The sequence below is a fragment of the Mycetomoellerius zeteki genome, unplaced genomic scaffold (assembly GCF_001594055.1).
Source record: "Mycetomoellerius zeteki isolate Tzet28-1 unplaced genomic scaffold, Tzet1.0 scaffold212, whole genome shotgun sequence".
Classification (NCBI taxonomy): Eukaryota; Metazoa; Arthropoda; class Insecta; order Hymenoptera; family Formicidae; genus Mycetomoellerius; species Mycetomoellerius zeteki.
In genome coordinates, this window is record NW_017257086.1 from 144573 (window position 1) to 165707 (window position 21135).

The window sequence follows — 21135 nt, forward strand, 5'->3', positions numbered from 1 at the left end:
AGAATAATATATATATTATAATATACATATGTCTCTTGATTGACAAATTTAATATTCAAAATGAAAGTCGAAATAAGATTGATCAAAATTGTTAATGCGCATATATCCATCTTCTCCACCTGTGGAGTAGCTGCGACCATTAGGATGAAAAGCGAGAGAGTTAATGGGTCCGAAGTGTCCTTTCAAACGTGCAAATTCTTCTTCAAACACTAAGTGAAAGAATCGTGAATCAAATTTGCCTTGTCGTGCAGATGTTGTAGTGACATCCATGGCATCTTGACCGCCACCAAGAACCACCTACAGAAAAATATTGTTTATTTAGCAAATACTACATTTATTTCCTAATTTAATAGAAATTATATCATACTTTACTATGATAATTTTTTCAAAGATCATAATGAATGACTATCCTGTGGCTTAAATCTTACATGATCAAAAATTGGTGATATCGTAGCCGAGTTTACAGGTCTTTCCGTCTTGTAAGTCTTCAATAGCACTAAAGACTCGCTATCGAAAAGTTTTGCAGTGTGATCCTTGGATGCAGTTACGAACATGGTGCCATCCTTATTGAATTGCATATCATTTATCTGAGATTTATGACCTTTAACACTAGACAGCTTCTTTCCTGTCTATAAATATTACAAACAATAATTAATATCAATATACTTACTAATATATTATATATCATATTTCCACAATTAACAAAATAATAATAAAGACACTTACCCTTACATCCCAAAGTTTAATTTCACCGTCTTCGTGACCTGTTATAATGGTCTCATCGAGGGCTCCCCATAATATGGCAGAAATTCTAGGACCATTAACCGAAATTCTAGAGATCGCATCCTCCTGCGATAATGTAGAATCGACATTTCGTACATCCATAATAAACATCTCGCACTGGTGACCTAAAGCCTTGTCAGTGGAGAATACTGCGAGGTTTGCAGAATAACTGAAGCCGCACGTTCTTACAGAACTGTTTGTGTGCAGTTGTCCTATTTCTTTGCCTGAACATTATACAAAGATACCATGTATGACCCACAAGCAAAACTCATTTGTACGATTCTGTCATATGCACAAACCAGTTTCACAGTCCCAGACTCTCAGAGTATTGTCACCACTGCCGGATAACAATCGCGTGGTATCCCAATTGACGTCAATGCACCATACGGAACCATTGTGTCCATTGAAAGTACCAAGACGTTCTCCATTCAATGAGTACCAAACATTAGGTTGCTTGTCTTTACTAGCGGAGAACAATAGATCTCCTTCTCTATTATACTTTATTTTGGTGATGGCACGCTCATGCCCATGCAACATCAAAGGTTTCTGAAATAAATAATTTCTTTTATCTTAAGAAAGATATGGATATTAGATGGTTGAATAATGAAATAATCATTTTCCAAGCGAAAGACTCATCTTCCTTTTCTGATACTCGGCTACACTGATATAAGAAATTTTTTAAGAAAAACCTATTACACAGAAACAAGAACTGAACGTAAGTTTCAAATTAGGAGATAAATCGTAGTACCGCCTCAAAAATCTAAATGGTACAAAGAAGAGGTTAATATTGTCACATGTTCTATTAGTTTGTAATAGATTCCTGCTACGAGAAAAAATAATAATGTATTGGCGCGGAATTAAGGAAAACTAACCATTGCGTGGCGTTTTAATCTACGATCGTATGTTTCCTATTAAACGACAAATTAAACTTCTCTTTAATACACAACCACCCGCACTCACACGTCCACACTGACCAACACTGACTTCGTCCTGTTTCGTCCAACAGTGTTGCCACTCGTTAAGAGCTTTTATTGCTTTTACCATATTAAAAAAAGAACAGACCTTAGGCTGCATTCACTTTCTATTGAATTATCATCTATTCAATGACTGCGTTCAGCAGAACGTTTATTTTGCAACTGTTGGAAGTTTCCTTCGCGCTAATTGGATCATATTTTTAGATCTAGAAGAATGGTCCTATCTCAGCAGACAATCATAAAACGGTTGCAAAACTGTTGAGTCTGCTGAACGCAGCCAATTTCGGCGATACGTGTAAACATTATATGATATGAGTATTTAATTAATCATATTGATGCATATTGTGTCAATTTAGTACATCATTCTTTAAATACATTGCTGAAATTAAGATATTTTAATAGAAAATTACTAATTAGTATGCATATCGTCGGTGTAAAAGGAGTCTAAATAGCGCGTTTTACTTTAACGTTCGCAACATCCGCGAGCATCATTTATTTCATCTTTGTTTATAATATTTGAAAATGATAAGAAAAACAATAAAATGATTCTCGCGAATATTGCAAACGTAAAGTAGAACGCACCCTAATATTTACCAAGGTTGCGTAAGCTGCGTTTCGTTTTCACGTTCACACGTTATAAGCATCAGTTCATCCTTGCTGTCTATCAAATATTAAACGAAGACAAATGATGCTTATAAGCGCTGTAAGTGTAAAACGGAACGCACCCATAATTGGTGTTTTTATTAAAAGCGGCATATAAATAGATTCACCTTTAATTAACTGCTTTTTACACTTTATGATTGCATAAGCAATACATTACGCTATTAAACAATTCAGTAAAAAAAAAAACACCAGCTTTAGCAATCGTTTAAACGCTTTAACGTTATATATTTTATAAAATTTACGTGATTTGATTTGCTATTAAATAACTTCTCCATGAGAATACATAAAAAAATTATGGCTGCGTTCAGCAGAGAAAGCAGCTTTGCAACTGTTGTAAAATTCTTGAATATGATTGGTTTATACATTTAGATCCAATGAGGAACTAAGGGTAAAGCCAATCATATTAAAGAATTTTACAACAGTTGCAAAGCTGCTTTTTCTGCTGAACGCAGCCATTGAGCGAGTTCAAGACGGCAAAGCGGCTGTGTATGCTTACCGAGCGATTGAATATGATTGATTGGATCTATAAGTAACAACCAATTATGTTTATTTGCTCGGCGAGCAGGCTAGCCGCTTTGTCAACTTGAACGCGCCTATTGTAACATCATGATCAGGATTTAAGTTTGGACTAGGTACTAACATATATATAAACCAATTAGTAAATATGATTCCAATATACATGTATGTGCACATACGCACTGTATACAATATATTTATATATAGGCATTAAAATATACAACTAGTTGCATACCCATGATAATATGTATATACCTGTACATATACATATATATACATACATACATATATATACAAATACAAATATTTGACAGGTCAAATAATTCAAACAGGCTTTTTTCTGCTTTTCTTACTACATATTTCTTACATACATTCATTCTTTCCTCTTCCTCATTTACCGTTTTTTATAATTCTCATTCTCTATAATTAACAAATAATAAAGATGTGCATTATGAAATTACTTCAACTTACACATAACAAAATTTCTAATGTAAATAATTTGTATACATGTATGTATCTATGTATGTATACACATATATAATCTAATATTATGCATCTTCTCAATACAATTTTTTACAGTTAAACTTCCATGATATAGAACAGTACAAAACGATAGGTTTCCCTTTTGCAGCAATATTATTTTCATCGCTACAGAATGTCATAAAACTGCAGCGATAAAAGGAAATATGTCCATACTTGACTGCTGTGATATTACAATATGTAAATACGTGTATGTTTACATATACATACAGAATATTGAGTAAACTGTGGTACAATCGTCGAGACTTCTCGTGAATAAAGTCAAGTAAAATATGCAAAATAAATTTTTGTTACTGATGTCTTAATTTTTGAGAAATGATTCATACAACAATGATTACTTTTATACATTTAAAATTGGTATTCTCATATAATCAATAAAAAATTTATTATACAGCTTTTGTTCCTTCATAGAATATTAGTTATCCCGACATGCCATGATTTATTGGAGCACACCTAAGCAGTTAGTCATTATTGCCAGAATGAAAAATTTTATTTATGTATATATACTCACACACGTATACTGCAGTTATATATGTATATATATGTATATATTTATAAATACACGAGGCGGCTACCCCATTATTTAATCTATCATAGTCCACTCTCGTGTTCAGAAAGGCATACCAACTTGAGCAGATATATCATAATTTGTGTCTGTTTGGAAGATTGACATTACGCAAAATGCACACTTTTGCATATAAAATCCTATCTTATGAAATTGTCCCTATATATGCACACTTTCATTAAACTCAAAGCTGAAGGTAATCTACAACTCGTGTCATGCATCATAATCGACATCTTTCCTTTTTTTTTGTACAAACTCGCTCTAAAAATAAGTGCAATCTTTCTCGCTCGAGGCGCATTGTGTTTATATATAAACTATTTTCAAAAACACGCACGTAAATAACTTTCTCGTGTCTTCGGGTGTTTTCCAGCAATGTACATAAGCGACACTGTGTACGATTCCGTGCTTTCCAACTATGCTATTTTTCAGTTAGGATACGCTATGTTACATTTGATGTTTTCCAGCTACGTACAAGCACACTGTGTAAGATTTGGGGGATGCTTTCCAATTATGACACAATAGACAAGTTGACACAATCGTACACAGCTAAATAGTTGAGTTTGAATATGTTGATACTATAGTATATTATATGTATACTATAATATTTTTCTAGTTTTATGTATACTCTTCAAGAATAGGGGCCTTGATTGTACATGCATTATTACACACATGTTGCCTATGTACATAGTCGAAAAGCACCAAATGTAACATAGTGTGTTCTATTTGGAAAACACAATGGTTGGAAAACACAGAACCATACACTGTGTTACGCTTATGTACGTTGCTGGAAAGCACCCTCGTTTATAATATTCGTAGACTAGGTGAACGGATTAATATGGGGCAGCCTTTGTGAGTATATATCCATTTTGTATTTATAAACTCTCTTTGCATAACATGATGCTGCCATAGACTTCGGATTTTCAGAATTATATAATGGGTGAGTCAGTGGGCACAATTGTGTGTCTGTATAAAACATTTAAAACACTGTAACACCCAGATGTTTTGCAAAATGTACCGTTGGTTAATATTTGATTAATAAGCCGTCCATTCAGGAATACTGTACTGCTTGTTTATATTATATTCGTTTGCAATATGGCTCGTGAAATAATATCGAAATTATCTTTTCCAAAGTGACAAAATTCTTCTTGTTTTGAGATCTATTTCTCCATAGTATTATAATTTTGATCGGCATTCTACTAGTTACAAATCATTCGCTCTCAATTATATATAATGTATCCAAAATATTTACAACTTTGCTAGCAGGCCTTTTACGCATCCCGCTGTTTTAGTTTTAATAAAAACAAATCTCCCAACGCAATATAGGAGATTTTTCTTTAAGCTAATTCTTTTGCTGCATATTTCAGCCATATTTAACGTTCTCAACTAATCTGGGCTATAACTGGCACCAGGAACAGACCTATGTGGAGACTCAATCACTTTCTGGACCGCCTTCTTTTTCACCTTCGCCATCTCCTTCTTCTCGTGTCATGCCTTCAATTGGTGCTGGAGTATCTTCTATGTTTGTAACACTATTCGTTGGCAGTTGACCAGAGTCAGGTGGCACTGACGGTGGACCATTCTGTGCAGCGCCTTGTGGAAATCCTGTTTCAGCTGATACTAAATGCGATGGCATATGTGGCGAGGCTGTTTGCGACTTTCTGCTTTTCTCACCTTTCCTCCATAATGTAATCTCCTGAACAAAATACAAAAAGCAAAGGTAAAATGAAGATAAAAGGAATAATGCATAAAATAATATTTTCATTTTGAACATAGAAAAGAAGTACAATTTTAGAAAGTTTAAAAAACAAAATATGTAAATGATATACAAATTTACCTGTTGCTTAAAGTATCGTCGATCTTCTTCATCCATGAGAACCAAATTCAGATAATATCTAACACTAAACTTCTTATTAATGTCGCGCATTGTAGGGGCCAAATCGTATCCAGCTAAAAATACCCTTATAGGAATGGATTCCCCTCGAACGGGCGCACCATCCATGATCTCATATTTCGCTATAGTTTCGTTTTCAGTAAACGTATGAGGACCTGCAAATATGTACTCTAATTATTGCCTTAGTACCGTGAATACCGCAGAGAAAAAGTTCTTAGGAAACCAAAACTCGCGTTCCAATTTTGCCAACATGCAATGCTACATGTATACGAAACTGCAGAAATCATAATTAATTACTATTACTACATTATATTTCAATGTGTAAATTATTTATAACGTACCAGAACCTGTAGTTTCTCGTTTGATGATTGCTATCTCCATATGTTTTATTTTTATTCTAACCAAAAGAAAGTATATTTTGCCAACAATTACATCTTTTAAATGATATCTGAAAAGATGGATAGTTATCAGCAATACGTTCAGAAAATCAATCATTAAAATAGTCCAAATATATTACAATGACTTACTTGCTTTTATTATATTCAAATTCGATATGCAAACAGTCTTCAATTCCAACTTCCATTTTAATGGGATTATTCATGTCTGGATAGGAACTAAGAGTGTGCACAACTAATTCGAGTTCTTTAACAACGTCACTAATCCTTCGTACAATTGTCACTTTCAAGAAATATCTTAGTCGTACGTTAGAACCAGTGTAACTCTCAAATGGTTTCTCAACATTTGGGAATTCAAATGTATATACCGTATTGTGTGTTAATTCCCCTGGCCTTGCTAGTTCTTTTACCAGGCTCGTAAATTCGTGATGATTACCTCTGTCGTAATATAGCTCAATTTGTCCAATAAATTCTACTTTGACGCCATGATGCTCTAATTTTCCAGCTTTCCGCAAGCTGATATTAATCTGCAAGTATTGATTTAGTGACAAATTTATACTGCAAAAGCATAACATGATAAAACATTATAAAGTATTAAAAAGAATATGTTACAGAATTTAATACAGAGTTCAAAGAGCTACTATAAGATAAATAGTATCTGCAAGATGTATCATAGGTATTCCACTGTATAACCTTGGCAAAAAATATTAGATATCTTATCAATCACTGTTAAGTTCTAGTGCAAAAATTGATTTATGGTATTTGCTTATTCTTTGTTTCAAGAACCCTTTAAACTTATATCATAACTGTATCACTTTAACATATAAATTGATAAGTTTTAACTTTTGTAAACTGATATATAATGTTTTTGAATAACTGATAATTTGCTAGATATACTGTATTATAAATGAAAAGTTTATGCATATTGGAAATGCAGTATTCATTTCAATTTCATTGGACAAAAGCAAGCCTGATGCACTGAACATGTTGCATGCAAGTATGTTAACATTTGATTTCTATCAAATCACAACCAGACGATTAATAATTAAGTTGACGTTCCAAGGAGCAGGCTCTACCTTGCCGGACACGGTCTCGCCATCGTAGTAGAGCAGGTGCCGTTCCTTCTTGCCATCCTCGGACTTGATATCTGCAGTCTTTCGCGTTTCAGCGCCGTCCAACGTGATCTCTATGTCGGCGGACTGACCGAAACCAAAGAAACTCTGCGTGTGAAAAAATTCAAAAGCGTTAGAAAATCAACAGCCGGGAGAAGTTGACAACCCGGCACCGCGATCAGAAAGTCTCGGGTTACGGTGGGCCGAGGACTGCACCCCCGTGGGAGGTAAACGCACCATTTTCTAGGACAATTTTCGTGGAAACGGTGAGATACCCCGATGCAATGCCGCAGTCACGCTGACAGGATCGGCCGTATCGCGGATCAATGAACAATTTTCCAGAGCAACATTTTCTTACGTGTACGAGAGACGAGAAAAGTTGGGTTATTTTTTTGCTCGTTCCTCCCGAAAGTCACAAGTAGCCAATATGGCCGCGCGCACGCGCCCCCTTTCCCCCCCTTTACCGCTCCCACTTGTATGCGCTGTCAAAACTCGCCGGTGGCGCGCGCAGCGAGATCTTTCTCTAGAGTCTTTATATAGGGAGTCTCACTAGGGGACTCTAGTTGCAAATGCCGATGGAGCACACCTGGTGCTCGTGAATTAAGGGTCGATAAGATCAGTCTTCATTTTTATCAATTGGGCTTAATATACTCTTCAGATGGCGCTTATTTTCGTGATAGATTCGTGCACATGGCTCTAATCTGACAGGCAATTCTAAGGGAAGAGAGACAGAGGACAAAAATTAACGTGGAGTGTTATTGATAATACGAATTAATTTGCTTCTTCTTGGCCTGATATGCCTACTCGCGATTCTCGGAAATAAAACAAACATCTCTGTATTTTTGTTTGCGAGCCACGCTGTTGTACATACTCTTCGTGCTGCACGCTTTTCGTCGCTCGATCATAGGTATAGGTGAAGTCCGAAAAATCTGTCACACGCGCCGCAGGCATTCGCTGTGCACGCTGGTACGCGCGTCTTTCGATGTTGTGATGCGAAATGTTATGATGGCAGGCATCACACGTTATTCTTCACGGACGCGTGTCGTTACACCGTGATGTAAGTACTTGATTTAGCCCGCTGTACATCTTTCCTGAGGAAGAGAAAGAAAGATTTCTGAAGCTTGATGTTTATCGTCTCCGGTACTCCGCATTCTCATCTGTGGCAGTGTGGCTGTCTAATTATTGCTTTGATATTATCGTTGATAAATGAAAATGTAGATGATTATCTTGACATTAAAGAGATCTTTGGACAAATAAAGTTCGGGCTACGGGCTATTTAACATAAAAAGTATTAATTCAAATGCCTGGTTGACATTGTTGCGACATCATCACCTTTTTTTTTTCAGGCATGTGATTGTAAATTTTTGTGTGTACAAAGGAGGTATCACTGATTACCCTTATGTCTTATAAAAAATATAGTTGTTCAGTGAACAGCAGTTTCAACGATGGATTGCGATTACATGACCTTCTACAGGGAGAAAGACTTTCATAATAGATGCTGCGGTGGAAAGCTTTGGTGTATTAAGGCAAAATTTTATGAATATACAGATGATTTCTGATGTTTTTTAAAAACCTTGATTAACTTAAATAATGATTAACTTATCAGTAATACTTGTATTATTCTCTCTGTTAACGTATATGAAATAACTAATCTTGCATTTTGCAATACAATCAAAAGATTAGATTAGGAAAGCAATTTTGTTAAGCAATTTGCTGATTTAATTAATCATCAATTAAGTTAATCACAAGGTTGTTCCGACATTGTTATAATTTTAATATAATGTGTCTGTATTTATAGGATATATGTGGAATCATATGTGCAGTATTAACATGGCTATTGATAATCTATGCAGAATTCGTAGTGATGGCAGTAATTCTTATTCCTACAATAAATACATTGTATTCCAGTTTAAATATGGCCATTTTCCAATCTTTAGCATTCCTGGCCTTTGCGTCGCATCTAAGAACCATGTTTACAGATCCGGTAATTAAGATAATGCTGAAATTTAATTTATTGCTTGAGATTTAGCGTATATTATGTAACATAAGTTAAACTTTTTTAATTGATATTTTGTTTTTATACAGGGTGCAGTACCGAAAGGCAATGCAACGAAAGAGATGATACAACAAATGGGATTTAGAGATGGACAGGTTATTTTTAAGTGTCCAAAATGTTGTTCTATTAAGCCCGACAGAGCTCATCATTGCTCTGTTTGCCAAAGGTAATCTAACAAAAAAGTCAAATTTGTATAGTAATGTAGCAGAATAATCCATTAATTACATTGTGCTATTATTATAGATGTATCAGGAAAATGGATCACCATTGTCCATGGGTTAACAATTGTGTAGGGGAAAATAATCAAAAATACTTCGTACTTTTTACTGTAAGTATTTCATAAATGCATGCACATATTACGATTTAGGTTTTTACAAAGAATGATCAAATTAATGATTCTAATATTTGACATAAATATATCGAAATATTTTGTAAAATAATATAAATGTATTTCTCTTGTACCATATTTTAGTTTTATATAGCGGGCATATCACTGCACTCTCTATTTCTGTGTGTACAACAATTTACCATGTGTGTCAGACAAGAATGGAGAGAATGTTCCACATTCAATCCACCAGCAACGGTGGTGTTATTATTATTTCTAGCATTCGAGGCACTGTTATTTGCCATTTTTACTGCTGTAATGTTAGGCACGCAACTGCAAGCTATTTGGTATGATGAAACTGTACGTATATAAAACAATTGTTATTTTTTGTGCGCATATAAAAAAGTTGCGATTTATATTTATTGTATCATATCTTTGCAGGGTATAGAACAACTTAAAAAGGAGGAAGCTCGATGGGTTCGCAATAGCAAATGGAAATCAATTCAAGCGGTTTTTGGAAGATTTTCGATAGCTTGGTTTTCCCCCTTTACCTCACCTCCTAACGCAAAAACGAAATTAGATTCTTATCTATATTCTGTTTAAATTATATTTTGATACGTATAACCATGACTTACATTTAGAGGAATACTTAAGGTACATAAATACTATAATGATGTTCGATTAGTATACAGGCTGATTCCTGAAATTGCGACGGACTACAACTCTTCTTTTAAAATTTTGAATGAAGAGAAATGATGCAAGAGAATTTTGCATAATTTTTGCAGAATTATTCTATTTATAAAAAAAAATTATGTTTATAATATTGAAAATCTTGTATAATCTTGGGTAATCAAATTTTTATACGTCAGTTTTCAGATCTTTGTTTATAAAAAAGAAATATTTTTTTGTGATAATAGATGTATTGACGATTAACAATTGCAATATTTAATATAAATATAGTTAACTATCATATAGTTGACTACCTACATGTTTTGTAAAGATTTTATTTATTATATCGCTTTATTTCATATATCAGTGAATTTCGTACATATATATAGTTTGTATAGCCACATACAAAATATTATAGGAGATAAGATGGAAATGGATATAAAATATATATATTTAATATAAATAATATATATTATTTATATATACTATAATATACTATATATATAATATATACTAATACATTATACACATAGGGTGCGTTCCGAATTACGCAAAGCGCATGCTGCATCATTTATCCTTGTTATTCACCGAAGAATAAAGAAAGATAAAATAATACGCTTTATGCATAACGGAACGCACCCATGATAAATATATATGTATGAAAATGTATATTTACATTTTTTTTGCGAAATATTTGTAATTTTCTACTGATATCCAAATATTGTACGAATTTTTTGCTATGACAGCGTTAGGAAAGTACTTAAAAAGTAACAATCAGAGTCGAATTTACCCTTTCCATGTCTTTAGATGCAATGTATTGGAGTGTTGTATAAATTTTAATTTCAGATATAAGATTCTACTATATATATTTGAAAGAAAGAAATTTTTTTATACTTATATAGTGCTTTAATATTTTCATATTATGTTTGGTACATTTCGTAAACGTAAAAAATTAATGCGGTTTTTAATACATTGTAAAATGATTAAAAAATATTGTTGAATTTAAAATTTGCATGCTCATTAGTATAGGTAAAATCGACTGTGACAACTATCATGTTACTTTACCCAAAGAAATGTAATATCTTTTTAAAGATAAAATGTATTTTAGTCATTATTCATATGAAAGAAAAAATGTAATACATATATATACTACGAAATTGTACATTATTATAACGAGTAATAGAAGTGGTTCTTTGACATCTTTATTTTCTATCGAGACTGAATTATATTTTATATTTACATAACATATAAAAATGTAAGTGTGCCATACACACATAGAAGAGAGACAATGTCGCAAATTTTTTGTATCATTTACTGCATATCTTGTAATCGTAAAAAAAATATTTTGTGTCACAAAATCTCGCTTTCTATTTACATCGAATTACATATTTGTAAGAAACAATAAAGATTGATATTCAGGGATGAATTGAAAAAAAGCTTGATGATTATATCCTTTACTCAAGTAAATTCAAAATAAATAAAATATGAATAAAATAAAGAAATGAACAATAATAAGTGAAGATCGACCGATATGTAAATAACACAAATAAGCGAAGATGACCTTATTTGATCACAAAGCGATCTCTGTGCCTAGTAATAGTGAAAAAAGAATAAAATAAAAAAAATGATCGCGTTTATTCACCTCTTTATGTCTCGAATGTTTATTTTATTAAACGCGAAATACAAAAAGATTTTGTCTAGGCATGTATGACGAATTAAAGCGTGAATTTCATCTTTTTTAAATTCGAGTTTTTCCTAGGATAATTAATTCGCTTCTCGCTCCATACATTCACACAATTTCATTCGAACTCACGAGAGCTCTAGCTAGCGATGTTCCCTTGTTAGTCATGTACTTGCAAACAAGATTTCCCTGCTTGACTTGGAAACGAGCGATCAGTCGCGCGGCGATACTACTGGCCGCTATTAGGAAAAGGATTGCCGATAATTAGCATTTTAATTTGTAGAAGTGATTTCTCCATTTCGCTTTCTATCTTCGCTCTCTACGAAAAGATAAATATATTTTATATCAAAAAAATACATTATAAGAAATCAAATTTCCCGATCAACAACCGCGTAATGCAACACAGAATGCATAAAAAGTTCATAGTTGCGACTCCATAAATTTATCTGTTCCAACAACTTTATTTTTGCAAAAGTAAAAGTTTGCATCAATAACGGCGATTTATTGCGTTATTAATCTTTTATTGAATGTTGCAATATTTTCAATCTATGTTATTTTATTATTATTTTGATAAAAAATATTAATGAGTTATAATAATTAACGTATCAATCATTAATATATGTATATATATAATATTTATATAAATTTTTTAAATACTATTTTTTGATATATATATAGTATATATATAATATTAATAATTGTATTACATTTAACATGATTAATAATATATAATATCTAATAATAATTTTTTAGATATAATTGTTATATCCGATTTTTAAGTTTCTGATGGAACTGTTTAAATTACTTTTATTTCTATTAGTTAATATCATTGATATAATATTTTTAATATATTAAAATGTGAATATATTATATACTAAAAAATTATATATAATATATTTAAATATTGATGTACTATATTATTAATATGTTCATTATTTATATATATATATATATAATATTAATAATATTAAAAATTGTTGAATACAATAATCCTTGATTGTTACATCCGATTTTTCATTTTTTAAATCGCTTTTTGTCTCTATTTATTATACTGTCACAGAAGTGACGTTCTTTAAACTTTGTGCTACGCATTGCACCAGAGAGTCGTATCATATCTTTTTTAACTGGATTTATATTGGTTTTACAGCCTTTTTGCCTGTCTATTATATTCCAATCGATAACGAATTAAACGGAACTTTCTTTCCCTGACAATCATTTTTTTTCCGACAAAAGCGGCGTGCTACTCAATGGTGGTGGTGAAATCTCTACGTAAGTCACATTGAATTACTTCTGATTCACCTCAAGACGAACCGATATAACGGCAAAAAGGTTATACGCTGCAAAAGCAAAGTGTACCTAAAAAGCGATATCGAGCAGAAAAAAGACGATTAATCGGCTCGTAAAGATACGCGCGTCCATGACGGATCCGAAGCGCGCGTTGCTATCCGATTGGCCGGTTGCCGATAGCGCGGCAAAAAACAAATGTGTGCGCGCGCGGCACGCTCGGATCCCGTTTTCCACTTTCATCGACTTCCGTTTTTGCAGATGGGGGATACGCCGTACGCAGCGGCGGTGGTTTCCATCTCGATCTCGACGGACGCGCGGGCATGACAAGGCCGGGAGCGAGGCGGCCGTCGATCGAAATCCGCATCTGTCACGAGCGCCACTGCCACCGTCGTTGCTGTCGTTCGCTAGCTTTCACTTTTCCGTGGAGATATCTCGGTAAGTCTTTCAGAAACTCCTCGCGCGTGCGATTTCCTAGAAATTCTATTTTGAGAATTTACTTTGGATAACTTGTAATTTAGAACTTGGGACAGAACAGGTCCACAAATTTGTAGGTTTACAATTTTATGCACAATACATTTCGATATATGTGCACATTAAAATATATGTATATGTAATGTGTTTTATAATTTTATTTGCTCTTACATATATGCACACATATGTATGTCCTCTTCTTCTACTACTTTCCTGACAATTTGTAAAATTTTCAGATAACAATATAAAAAGATATATTTTATAAAGGAATTTATTTCGAATCTATAAATAATATGTATATTTATTTGTTTCAAATTTATAAATAAATAAATACGTATACAATTAGGGATTTGAACTTAATTCTCCTTCTTATAGAAAATTTTTCTATATTATTATTTGAAATATTTTAGAAATTTTGTACGTATGTGCATGTATATGCACGTATGTCTACATTGTTATCAAGTTATCATTACATATATATTAAGTAAATATATAATTAAGTTAATGTATGACGATAACAATGTAGATATATATGCGTTTCTCCACACTTTCCATATTATATTTTTAGCATATGATGCGGGTAACGACCGCATTATTTTTGGAAACGCGTAGCTATATTCAACATAGAACTAATCTATCAAATAACAACATATGTTCGAAACTATATTTTATCAGTGAATACCATCATGTCTCATTGTACATTTTAATTTCACAATACTCTAACATAGTTGATATATTTCCATCATATACATTTTTCCAATCATTTGCGCAATGTGTTATGATTTTATATTGGACTGTAAGGAAAGAGTTTTGAAAGTTAAAAGTATTAATTTTTGTAAAAGCGCATAACTTATACACTCGCACATGTTTTAATTTTCATTATAAATTATGTAATTTTTACACATATTATTAAGTAATTCTACATACTCTTTCTTACAATGTAGAGAGAATAGCATCAAGTAATCCGCAAAATTAGTTTTTCTGACTGACAATAATTTTTCACATTCTTTTTTATTCATTGAAGTAGGATAGTTTTTATCTTGAACAAACACTTTTTTTAGTGTTCAGAGAATAAAAGAACGATTTAATATTTTTAACAAAATATGATTAACTCACGTGCATCGTACACAGTCTTTTTTATTTATTGAAGTGGGATGTATGTATTTTTTATCTTGAAAAAAGATTTTTTTTTTATTTCAGAGAATAAAAGGATGAGTTAAATATTTCTAAAAAGTGCGATTGATTCGTGTGCATCTTCGTTTAATTTGCGAGTGGTTTGACGAATTGTACGCTTCGTTTCGTCACGCCTTGCTTAAACACTTTCGCTTTCGTGCTCCGCGGATCATCTCGTGATTCCTAATTGGACACTGTGTAATCGCCATTTTACGGCTATTTACTTACTGATCTTGCGAAGCGTAAATATACGATCTGATGCGATTAGCGGTATATATAAATATTAAATTCTACCTAATACAAAAACAATCGAGATTTGGCGGCTCTCTTCGTGGAATAACAATTTTTCATCTCGTATTCGAAGGAAAGCGATGAGAAACGATTTTTCTCTCTCGTAATCTGTTTCAAGCTTCAATATCATTAATGTAATTAAAATATATAATTAGACACATGCAATTACGATACACAATTAAATGTTTAAAAAAAGATACGGATTTTGCGTCGATTGAAAAATACGTGCGATTAATCCGTATTGCGAATATTACTTTTTATTTATTAAAATAGGATATAGTTTCTTTCTTAAACAAAATTTTTTTAAAGTTCGGAGAATGTAAGAATGATTTAAAATATTTCTAACAAAAGGCGGACTCAAGTAAATCATCTGTGTTTGATGTAATCGCTTTTTATACAATTAACTTAATTCGCCGTAAAGAAAAATTAGTTAAGTTTAAGAGAAAGACATCTTAAGACTATGAATGATTCGTGCGCGTATTAAGAGTTATATAATTTTTGTATTGTTGTCAGAGTTAATTTTTAGATTAATCTACTATCTAGTTCATAAAATAGATCTTTTTTATTGTGTATAACAAATTCTGTTTCCTTTGGATACTTGGAGCATCTTTGAACATAAATAAATCTCTCTCTCTCTCTGTGCGCGTGTGTGTGTGTGTGTGTGGATCCCTATCTTAGCGCGTTGAACAATTGAACGTTTATCTACTAAATCGCTTATAACTTCGTCAATTTTTCAAATTTCGAAATAATATCTCAAGAACATATTCTTTGATGTCCTACACTGAAAAAAAAAAGATTGGCTGCTGCAGCAAATTAGATGGTAAAATATGGCATAGCATTTTTAATTGGTTACAGCAGTCAATTTTTGGTTGTGTTAGTCTATCGAAATCCTATACTGACATTGCAGTTAGGCTAAAGCAACCAAAAATTGGCTGCTGCAGCCAATTAAAAATACTATGCCATATTTTACCATCTAATTTGCTGCAGCAGCCAATCTTTTTTTCAGTGTACTATAAGAATATGAAAAAAAAAACAAATTTCGGTTTTTTAAGGTTTTATATCAAGAGTCCTTCTTGATACTTTCACGGATATGCCTTAGAATTATTTTTACATTTTTGTATTGCTTTCGCGTGTTTGGAACGATTACCTAGAACAATAGCAGCCGACCGCGCAACTGCGAAAGGCATTACATTTCGTTAACGGCCTGTTTCGCAATAGGTAAACGGTCAAGGTACGTGCACATACGTAACGGAGAATAGAGAGCGACCGTAAAAAAATAATTTCAGATCGGATATACTATGCTGGAGATCCGCGTTCAAAATGATGCACTTCGCGATATCGTTAATGTAGAGTGCTCCAAAAATCATTTTAAGTGATTTTCTTTCTAACAATAGATTCCCTGATTAACTTAGAGTCGGTTTTCCCATAGAATGTTGAGGAAAGATCATCATTCATTGCACATTTTCAATCTTCTGCGTTATATATCTTTGTCAATATATCAAGTCTCAGATTAAAATTCCATCAAAGAAAATTGCATTTGAGATTAATCGAAGAGTGTATAAACATCGTTATTTATTTGGTTTCTTGGAGTTTAGTTCGCAGAAAGCCATTCTTTCTTATAATTATTTATAGATCGAAAATGATTGTTAACTTGACGTTTTCGCTAAGGAAAGATCGACTCCGAGTTAGCTAAAGAATCTTATGAAAAGAATAACCGGTAGTTTTGAAATATCTGTCTAATTACATTATAATTTATCTATATGTTTACATTTAAATAGATTGTGAATGGTCAAACTATTTTGAATTTTCCTATCGTTATCTCCAATATTTTTTCTTCGATTTAGGAAATTTAATCTTTTTCTCTTTCTCTTTCTCTCTCTCTCTCTCTCTCTCTCTCTCTCTCTCTTTGCTTTTATTAGATTTGCTATTTATTATTTTAATTAAATATCATTTTGTATTTTTCGATTTTAGATTTTACTTACAAGGTCTGTTGTTTTATATTACGTATCATAAATAAATATTTATTATATAGGCTGAATCATTGTTATATTATACACAGGATATTTTAATCTAGATTTATCTCAGGTGAATCGAGATAATGTTCACGTTCTGCACGCAGCATTGAATTATATCATTGCGTATTCGTGTCATTAGCTTCAAACACGAATGTATGTATGGACAAATAAACATGATTTTTTATAACTAATAAATTGCAATTAAAAACTGCTTATTTGCCACGTGGCATAGCGTGCGATTAATTTGGTGAGAGAGACCGGATTTATCGCTTTCCCAGTTTTATCAAATAGTCGAGAGAGTTATGCTGACAAGATTCATCGTTATATGTGACATAAACATTATTTGTTATTTTAGTATCTTGATCGCGCAAGAGATACGGTCAGGAAAATGGAACGGAAAGTGGTAATGATATGGAACGATCGAAACATTTTATTGGTACGTATAATTGTTTAGTATTAACCGAAAATTATCACTTAGCATCACGACAGTGTTCCATTTATTACAGTAATCGTAAAAAAGGTTCATTGCACATGTAAATCGCATCGTTAAACTGTTGTAAAAATAAAGGTGTAAATTGTTACTCTATCGATTATACTGTCGGATTATATCGTTATTTCAGGAAACGTAAGAGTAGTGTTTAAATTAAAATATCTTTAAATAATAATAAATTAAACTAAACTGCTTATGTAAATAACTCAAATAAACAGAAAATCACCAAATACGGTCAAGGCGGGATATGAGTGCCTAATAATATTTCTATATAAATTTTAAATAATATCTTTTTCAGTTCTATAAACTGTGCGCCGATTACCGTTGGATCTGAGATGCAATTATAAATTGAGGCTGGAATAGTAATATTATAAATTGAATTGATCAATTTAACAATGGTGCTAATAAGCATCTTAAAACACTGCATAAAGAATTTATTGTTTAAAATATGTTCATTCAATTTTTAATTCAATCGAATTATTGCTGAGTTTGCTGATTTTTTATTTTGAACAGATATTTATTGACTTAGTAATTATTACGAGAAAGTGATCCTGCAAGCAGTTATTTTTTATATCACAGCATTAGCCGTTTGATACTAACTTATTTCATGAAATTAAATCTTTAGCTTTTCTGTTAATTTTTAATTTTGAAGGTTCGACGTTTATAATTTTACAAACTGCATCTCTGTGAATTTCCTTCACTTTATTTAACTTTACAAGCGATTATCTATCGTTTTCATGTTTCGATTCTTGATAGCAATTGATAAAGATAGCATTATTGCAGGTATTTTGCTTTTTCGTCACATTAATCATCCTCACATCGGCATATGATCCAGATGACAAGTCCCTAAAGGATATTCTCTTACCGGAAGGTCAGTTCGAGGCGTTTTACCTGAAAGGTACACAAGACGAGGAGCAAAACGCCGTGAGACCGCCCCATCTTCATGGTTCGTTCCATCAATATCGAAATCCTGCATTGGTTGATGCGCCGAATAGCGCCGCATATGGATTTCGTTTCGACGGAAAACGCCGCTTTAACTTCAGTTAAACTATCGTCAATAGTTAAAAAAAAAGAATAAAAGAAACACTAAACATGTCGGATAACCAACGCTTTCATTGCGGTTATCGTTGAAATCTTGAAATACGAAGATTAAGAGTGCGTGGACGTCTGGTAGTTAGTGGTTAAAGCATTCACGTCATTTTATTCAGTCAAGCGTGCAAATTGAAAGTGTTTATGCATAAGGAAATTTCATATGTATCATTTGCTTTAGATTAAATGGAATTTACAATAAATATTTTAATAATTTAACAATTATTTATTATTGACAAGCAATTTAATAATTTTGTATGCTAATAAGTATCTTTATAAGAATATTAATAGTAAAATGTTAAAGAAAATCTAAATCTGTAGATAATTTTATTGCGATAAATATTGCCTTAGCCAGAGGGTTTGAATAAAACATTAGCTTTGAATCATCTGTGTTTTTCAATTAAAAATCCTTCATTCTCCTTATTAATTTTGTTAAAAAGTAGAGTGTAAACTTAATCCGTGCTCAAGCAACGCCAATAAAATACGTGCGAATTAACTCAGTCGCGATAATATGATTAATGAACGACGCATTCACTCAGTTAAATTATCTATCTCATTTTCATGTTAGCAAAGTGGTAAATGTTGAATTGATCAAGTTATGTTTGATAAATTTTCTATCATAAATCATTTTAGATTAGATAATAATTACTGCTTAGAATTTCCTTAATTCTAAATTGATTCTAGATGTAAGAAGGATTAAACAAATATAGTTTACCCATTTGTTTAAAATTCAATAATATGTACTTAACTATTATAGATAATGTTCTGAATGTATGACGATTATTTTATAAATCCTTTTAATATTGCATAAAAAAGTAATAATATCGCAATAAATCAATGATCGAAATTAAAATTTCTTTAAAGATCTCAGAAGAACCAGTAAACATAATTATAATTATTATTCAATATCAATTATTAGATCCTATTTTAATAGAAATTAAAAATTTTGAAAATCATTAAGTTATATATTATATTTAAAATTATAAAATTACAATGAAGTAATGAAAATAAAAATATCATTTTACTTAAAAGAAAAGATCGATTTCAAATTTACTTACTATATTCTAATTCAAAAGAGGTATTCTGTGATTTTGAGATATCATATATAAATGCGTTTATACACATATACATAAATATACATATAATACATAATATATAATATAATGTATTATATATATAATATATAAACGACACACACACACACACACACACACACACGCACCTAAACACCGAAGTATTGATTTTATCAGGAGGAACTATTATAAAAATTTATGTAAGACTCAGTTACTTGATTATACGAGCAAGCAAGATCGTTCATACGCATTGCTCTTAATACAAGACTGGTTTATCGTATCCAAGGGAACTGAATCGCTGCCAGATTAGATATTATTAACTGTTTCGCACAAAATGTCGGCTCTTCTTGCATTAATCCGCACGTATTTTTTCAATCATGCTCTGTAATCTACACCGTTACCACGCCTTTTCCGTTCGCGACCATTCTCGCGATCAGTATAATTATTCGAAAGATTGCAAGATTCTATATATGGAATATATATCAGAATTGCTTCTACTTGTATACCAATTAATTAAACGGATTTCTACTCAATTGAGCAGCAATAACATATAATTGCTATCGACGTCGAGGATTGGAATCTGATGCGACTCACAATCAATCTGACGATTCAACAAACAACTTTCCATGTTTAGATATGTTAGAAACTTGGCGCTTCACGCTGGAGATGGTAAATTCACAAACTCACGCGATTAAAATAGCGTGTAAATGAATTTACTTTCGTTAAGCCAATGGCCTTTGTTACGACTTCTTTCGCGTTAATTTGAAGGATTTCAACAACAAAGATATATCTTCATTACATATTGACACGATATGTTTCCATATGCAGTCACCAGGATCAGTGATGCAAAAGTGCCGTACAAAGTTAAGAAATGTATGGTTATGTTAAATGTATCGTATCTACAAGTTTTCATCTCTGCAATTATCGAATAAACAAGTTTGTATTCTTTCAAACAAGAATTTATTGGTAAGTTATTAAATTTCCAAATTTCAAAAGAATTTTTTAAATTATTAAATCTTGAACTTTAGAAGCAAGCAATGTCATGTAGTTTATTTGACAATTATTTATATGTTGTA

At 32.0% G+C, this 21135-nt stretch overlaps 4 protein-coding genes across 4 annotated transcripts; 2 read left to right on the plus strand and 2 right to left on the minus strand.

The window, feature by feature from the left end:
• Positions 1-12: 12 nt before the first annotated feature.
• On the minus strand, positions 13-1767 carry eIF3i (eukaryotic translation initiation factor 3 subunit I). Its single transcript, XM_018447846.1, has 5 exons — positions 1656-1767; positions 1083-1329; positions 727-1007; positions 429-629; positions 13-297 (listed from the first exon to the last, which is right to left on the minus strand). Exons 1-5 carry the CDS (start codon positions 1656-1658, stop codon positions 49-51), a joined length of 981 nt encoding a protein of 326 aa, XP_018303348.1. The 5' UTR covers positions 1659-1767; the 3' UTR covers positions 13-48.
• Positions 1768-4027: 2260 nt separating this feature from the next.
• Positions 4028-7868, minus strand: Vps26 (vacuolar protein sorting 26). Its single transcript, XM_018447826.1, has 6 exons — positions 7677-7868; positions 7404-7547; positions 6460-6854; positions 6274-6380; positions 5876-6087; positions 4028-5734 (listed from the first exon to the last, which is right to left on the minus strand). Exons 1-6 carry the CDS (start codon positions 7677-7679, stop codon positions 5471-5473), a joined length of 1125 nt encoding a protein of 374 aa, XP_018303328.1. The 5' UTR covers positions 7680-7868; the 3' UTR covers positions 4028-5470.
• A 254-nt stretch (positions 7869-8122) lies between these two features.
• Positions 8123-10578, plus strand: LOC108722650 (palmitoyltransferase ZDHHC3). The gene is made up of 7 exons (XM_018447854.1): positions 8123-8496; positions 8786-8965; positions 9238-9423; positions 9525-9661; positions 9739-9823; positions 9968-10180; positions 10262-10578. The coding sequence occupies exons 2-7, from the start codon at positions 8885-8887 to the stop codon at positions 10421-10423; spliced, it is 864 nt and encodes a 287-aa protein (XP_018303356.1). The 5' UTR covers positions 8123-8496; positions 8786-8884; the 3' UTR covers positions 10424-10578.
• Positions 10579-13730: 3152 nt separating this feature from the next.
• On the plus strand, positions 13731-19154 carry LOC108722660 (uncharacterized). The gene is made up of 3 exons (XM_018447868.1): positions 13731-13892; positions 17763-17843; positions 18681-19154. Exons 2-3 carry the CDS (start codon positions 17796-17798, stop codon positions 18942-18944), a joined length of 312 nt encoding a protein of 103 aa, XP_018303370.1. The 5' UTR covers positions 13731-13892; positions 17763-17795; the 3' UTR covers positions 18945-19154.
• Positions 19155-21135: the final 1981 nt, after the last annotated feature.

What these genes read in the sequence shown, in the direction of transcription:
- eIF3i (XM_018447846.1), bottom strand. An exon ending in TTAAACTTTGGGATGTAAGG is followed by an intron (nt 630 to 726) that starts GTAAGTGTCTTT and finishes TAATATTTATAG; the next exon opens with ACAGGAAAGAAGCTGTCTAG. An exon ending in TATCACCAATTTTTGATCAT is followed by an intron (nt 298 to 428) that starts GTAAGATTTAAG and finishes ATTTTTCTGTAG; the next exon opens with GTGGTTCTTGGTGGCGGTCA.
- LOC108722660 (XM_018447868.1), top strand. Translation starts at nt 17,796, where the DNA reads ATGGAACGGAAAGTGGTAATGATATGGAACGATCGAAACATTTTATTG. An exon ending in ACGATCGAAACATTTTATTG is followed by an intron (nt 17,844 to 18,680) that starts GTACGTATAATT and finishes GCATTATTGCAG; the next exon opens with GTATTTTGCTTTTTCGTCAC.
- Vps26 (XM_018447826.1), bottom strand. An exon ending in TTTGAATATAATAAAAGCAA is followed by an intron (nt 6,381 to 6,459) that starts GTAAGTCATTGT and finishes CCATCTTTTCAG; the next exon opens with ATATCATTTAAAAGATGTAA. An exon ending in GACGATACTTTAAGCAACAG is followed by an intron (nt 5,735 to 5,875) that starts GTAAATTTGTAT and finishes TATTTTGTTCAG; the next exon opens with GAGATTACATTATGGAGGAA.
- LOC108722650 (XM_018447854.1), top strand. Translation starts at nt 8,885, where the DNA reads ATGGATTGCGATTACATGACCTTCTACAGGGAGAAAGACTTTCATAAT. An exon ending in GAAAGCTTTGGTGTATTAAG is followed by an intron (nt 8,966 to 9,237) that starts GCAAAATTTTAT and finishes CTGTATTTATAG; the next exon opens with GATATATGTGGAATCATATG. An exon ending in CTATTTGGTATGATGAAACT is followed by an intron (nt 10,181 to 10,261) that starts GTACGTATATAA and finishes ATATCTTTGCAG; the next exon opens with GGTATAGAACAACTTAAAAA.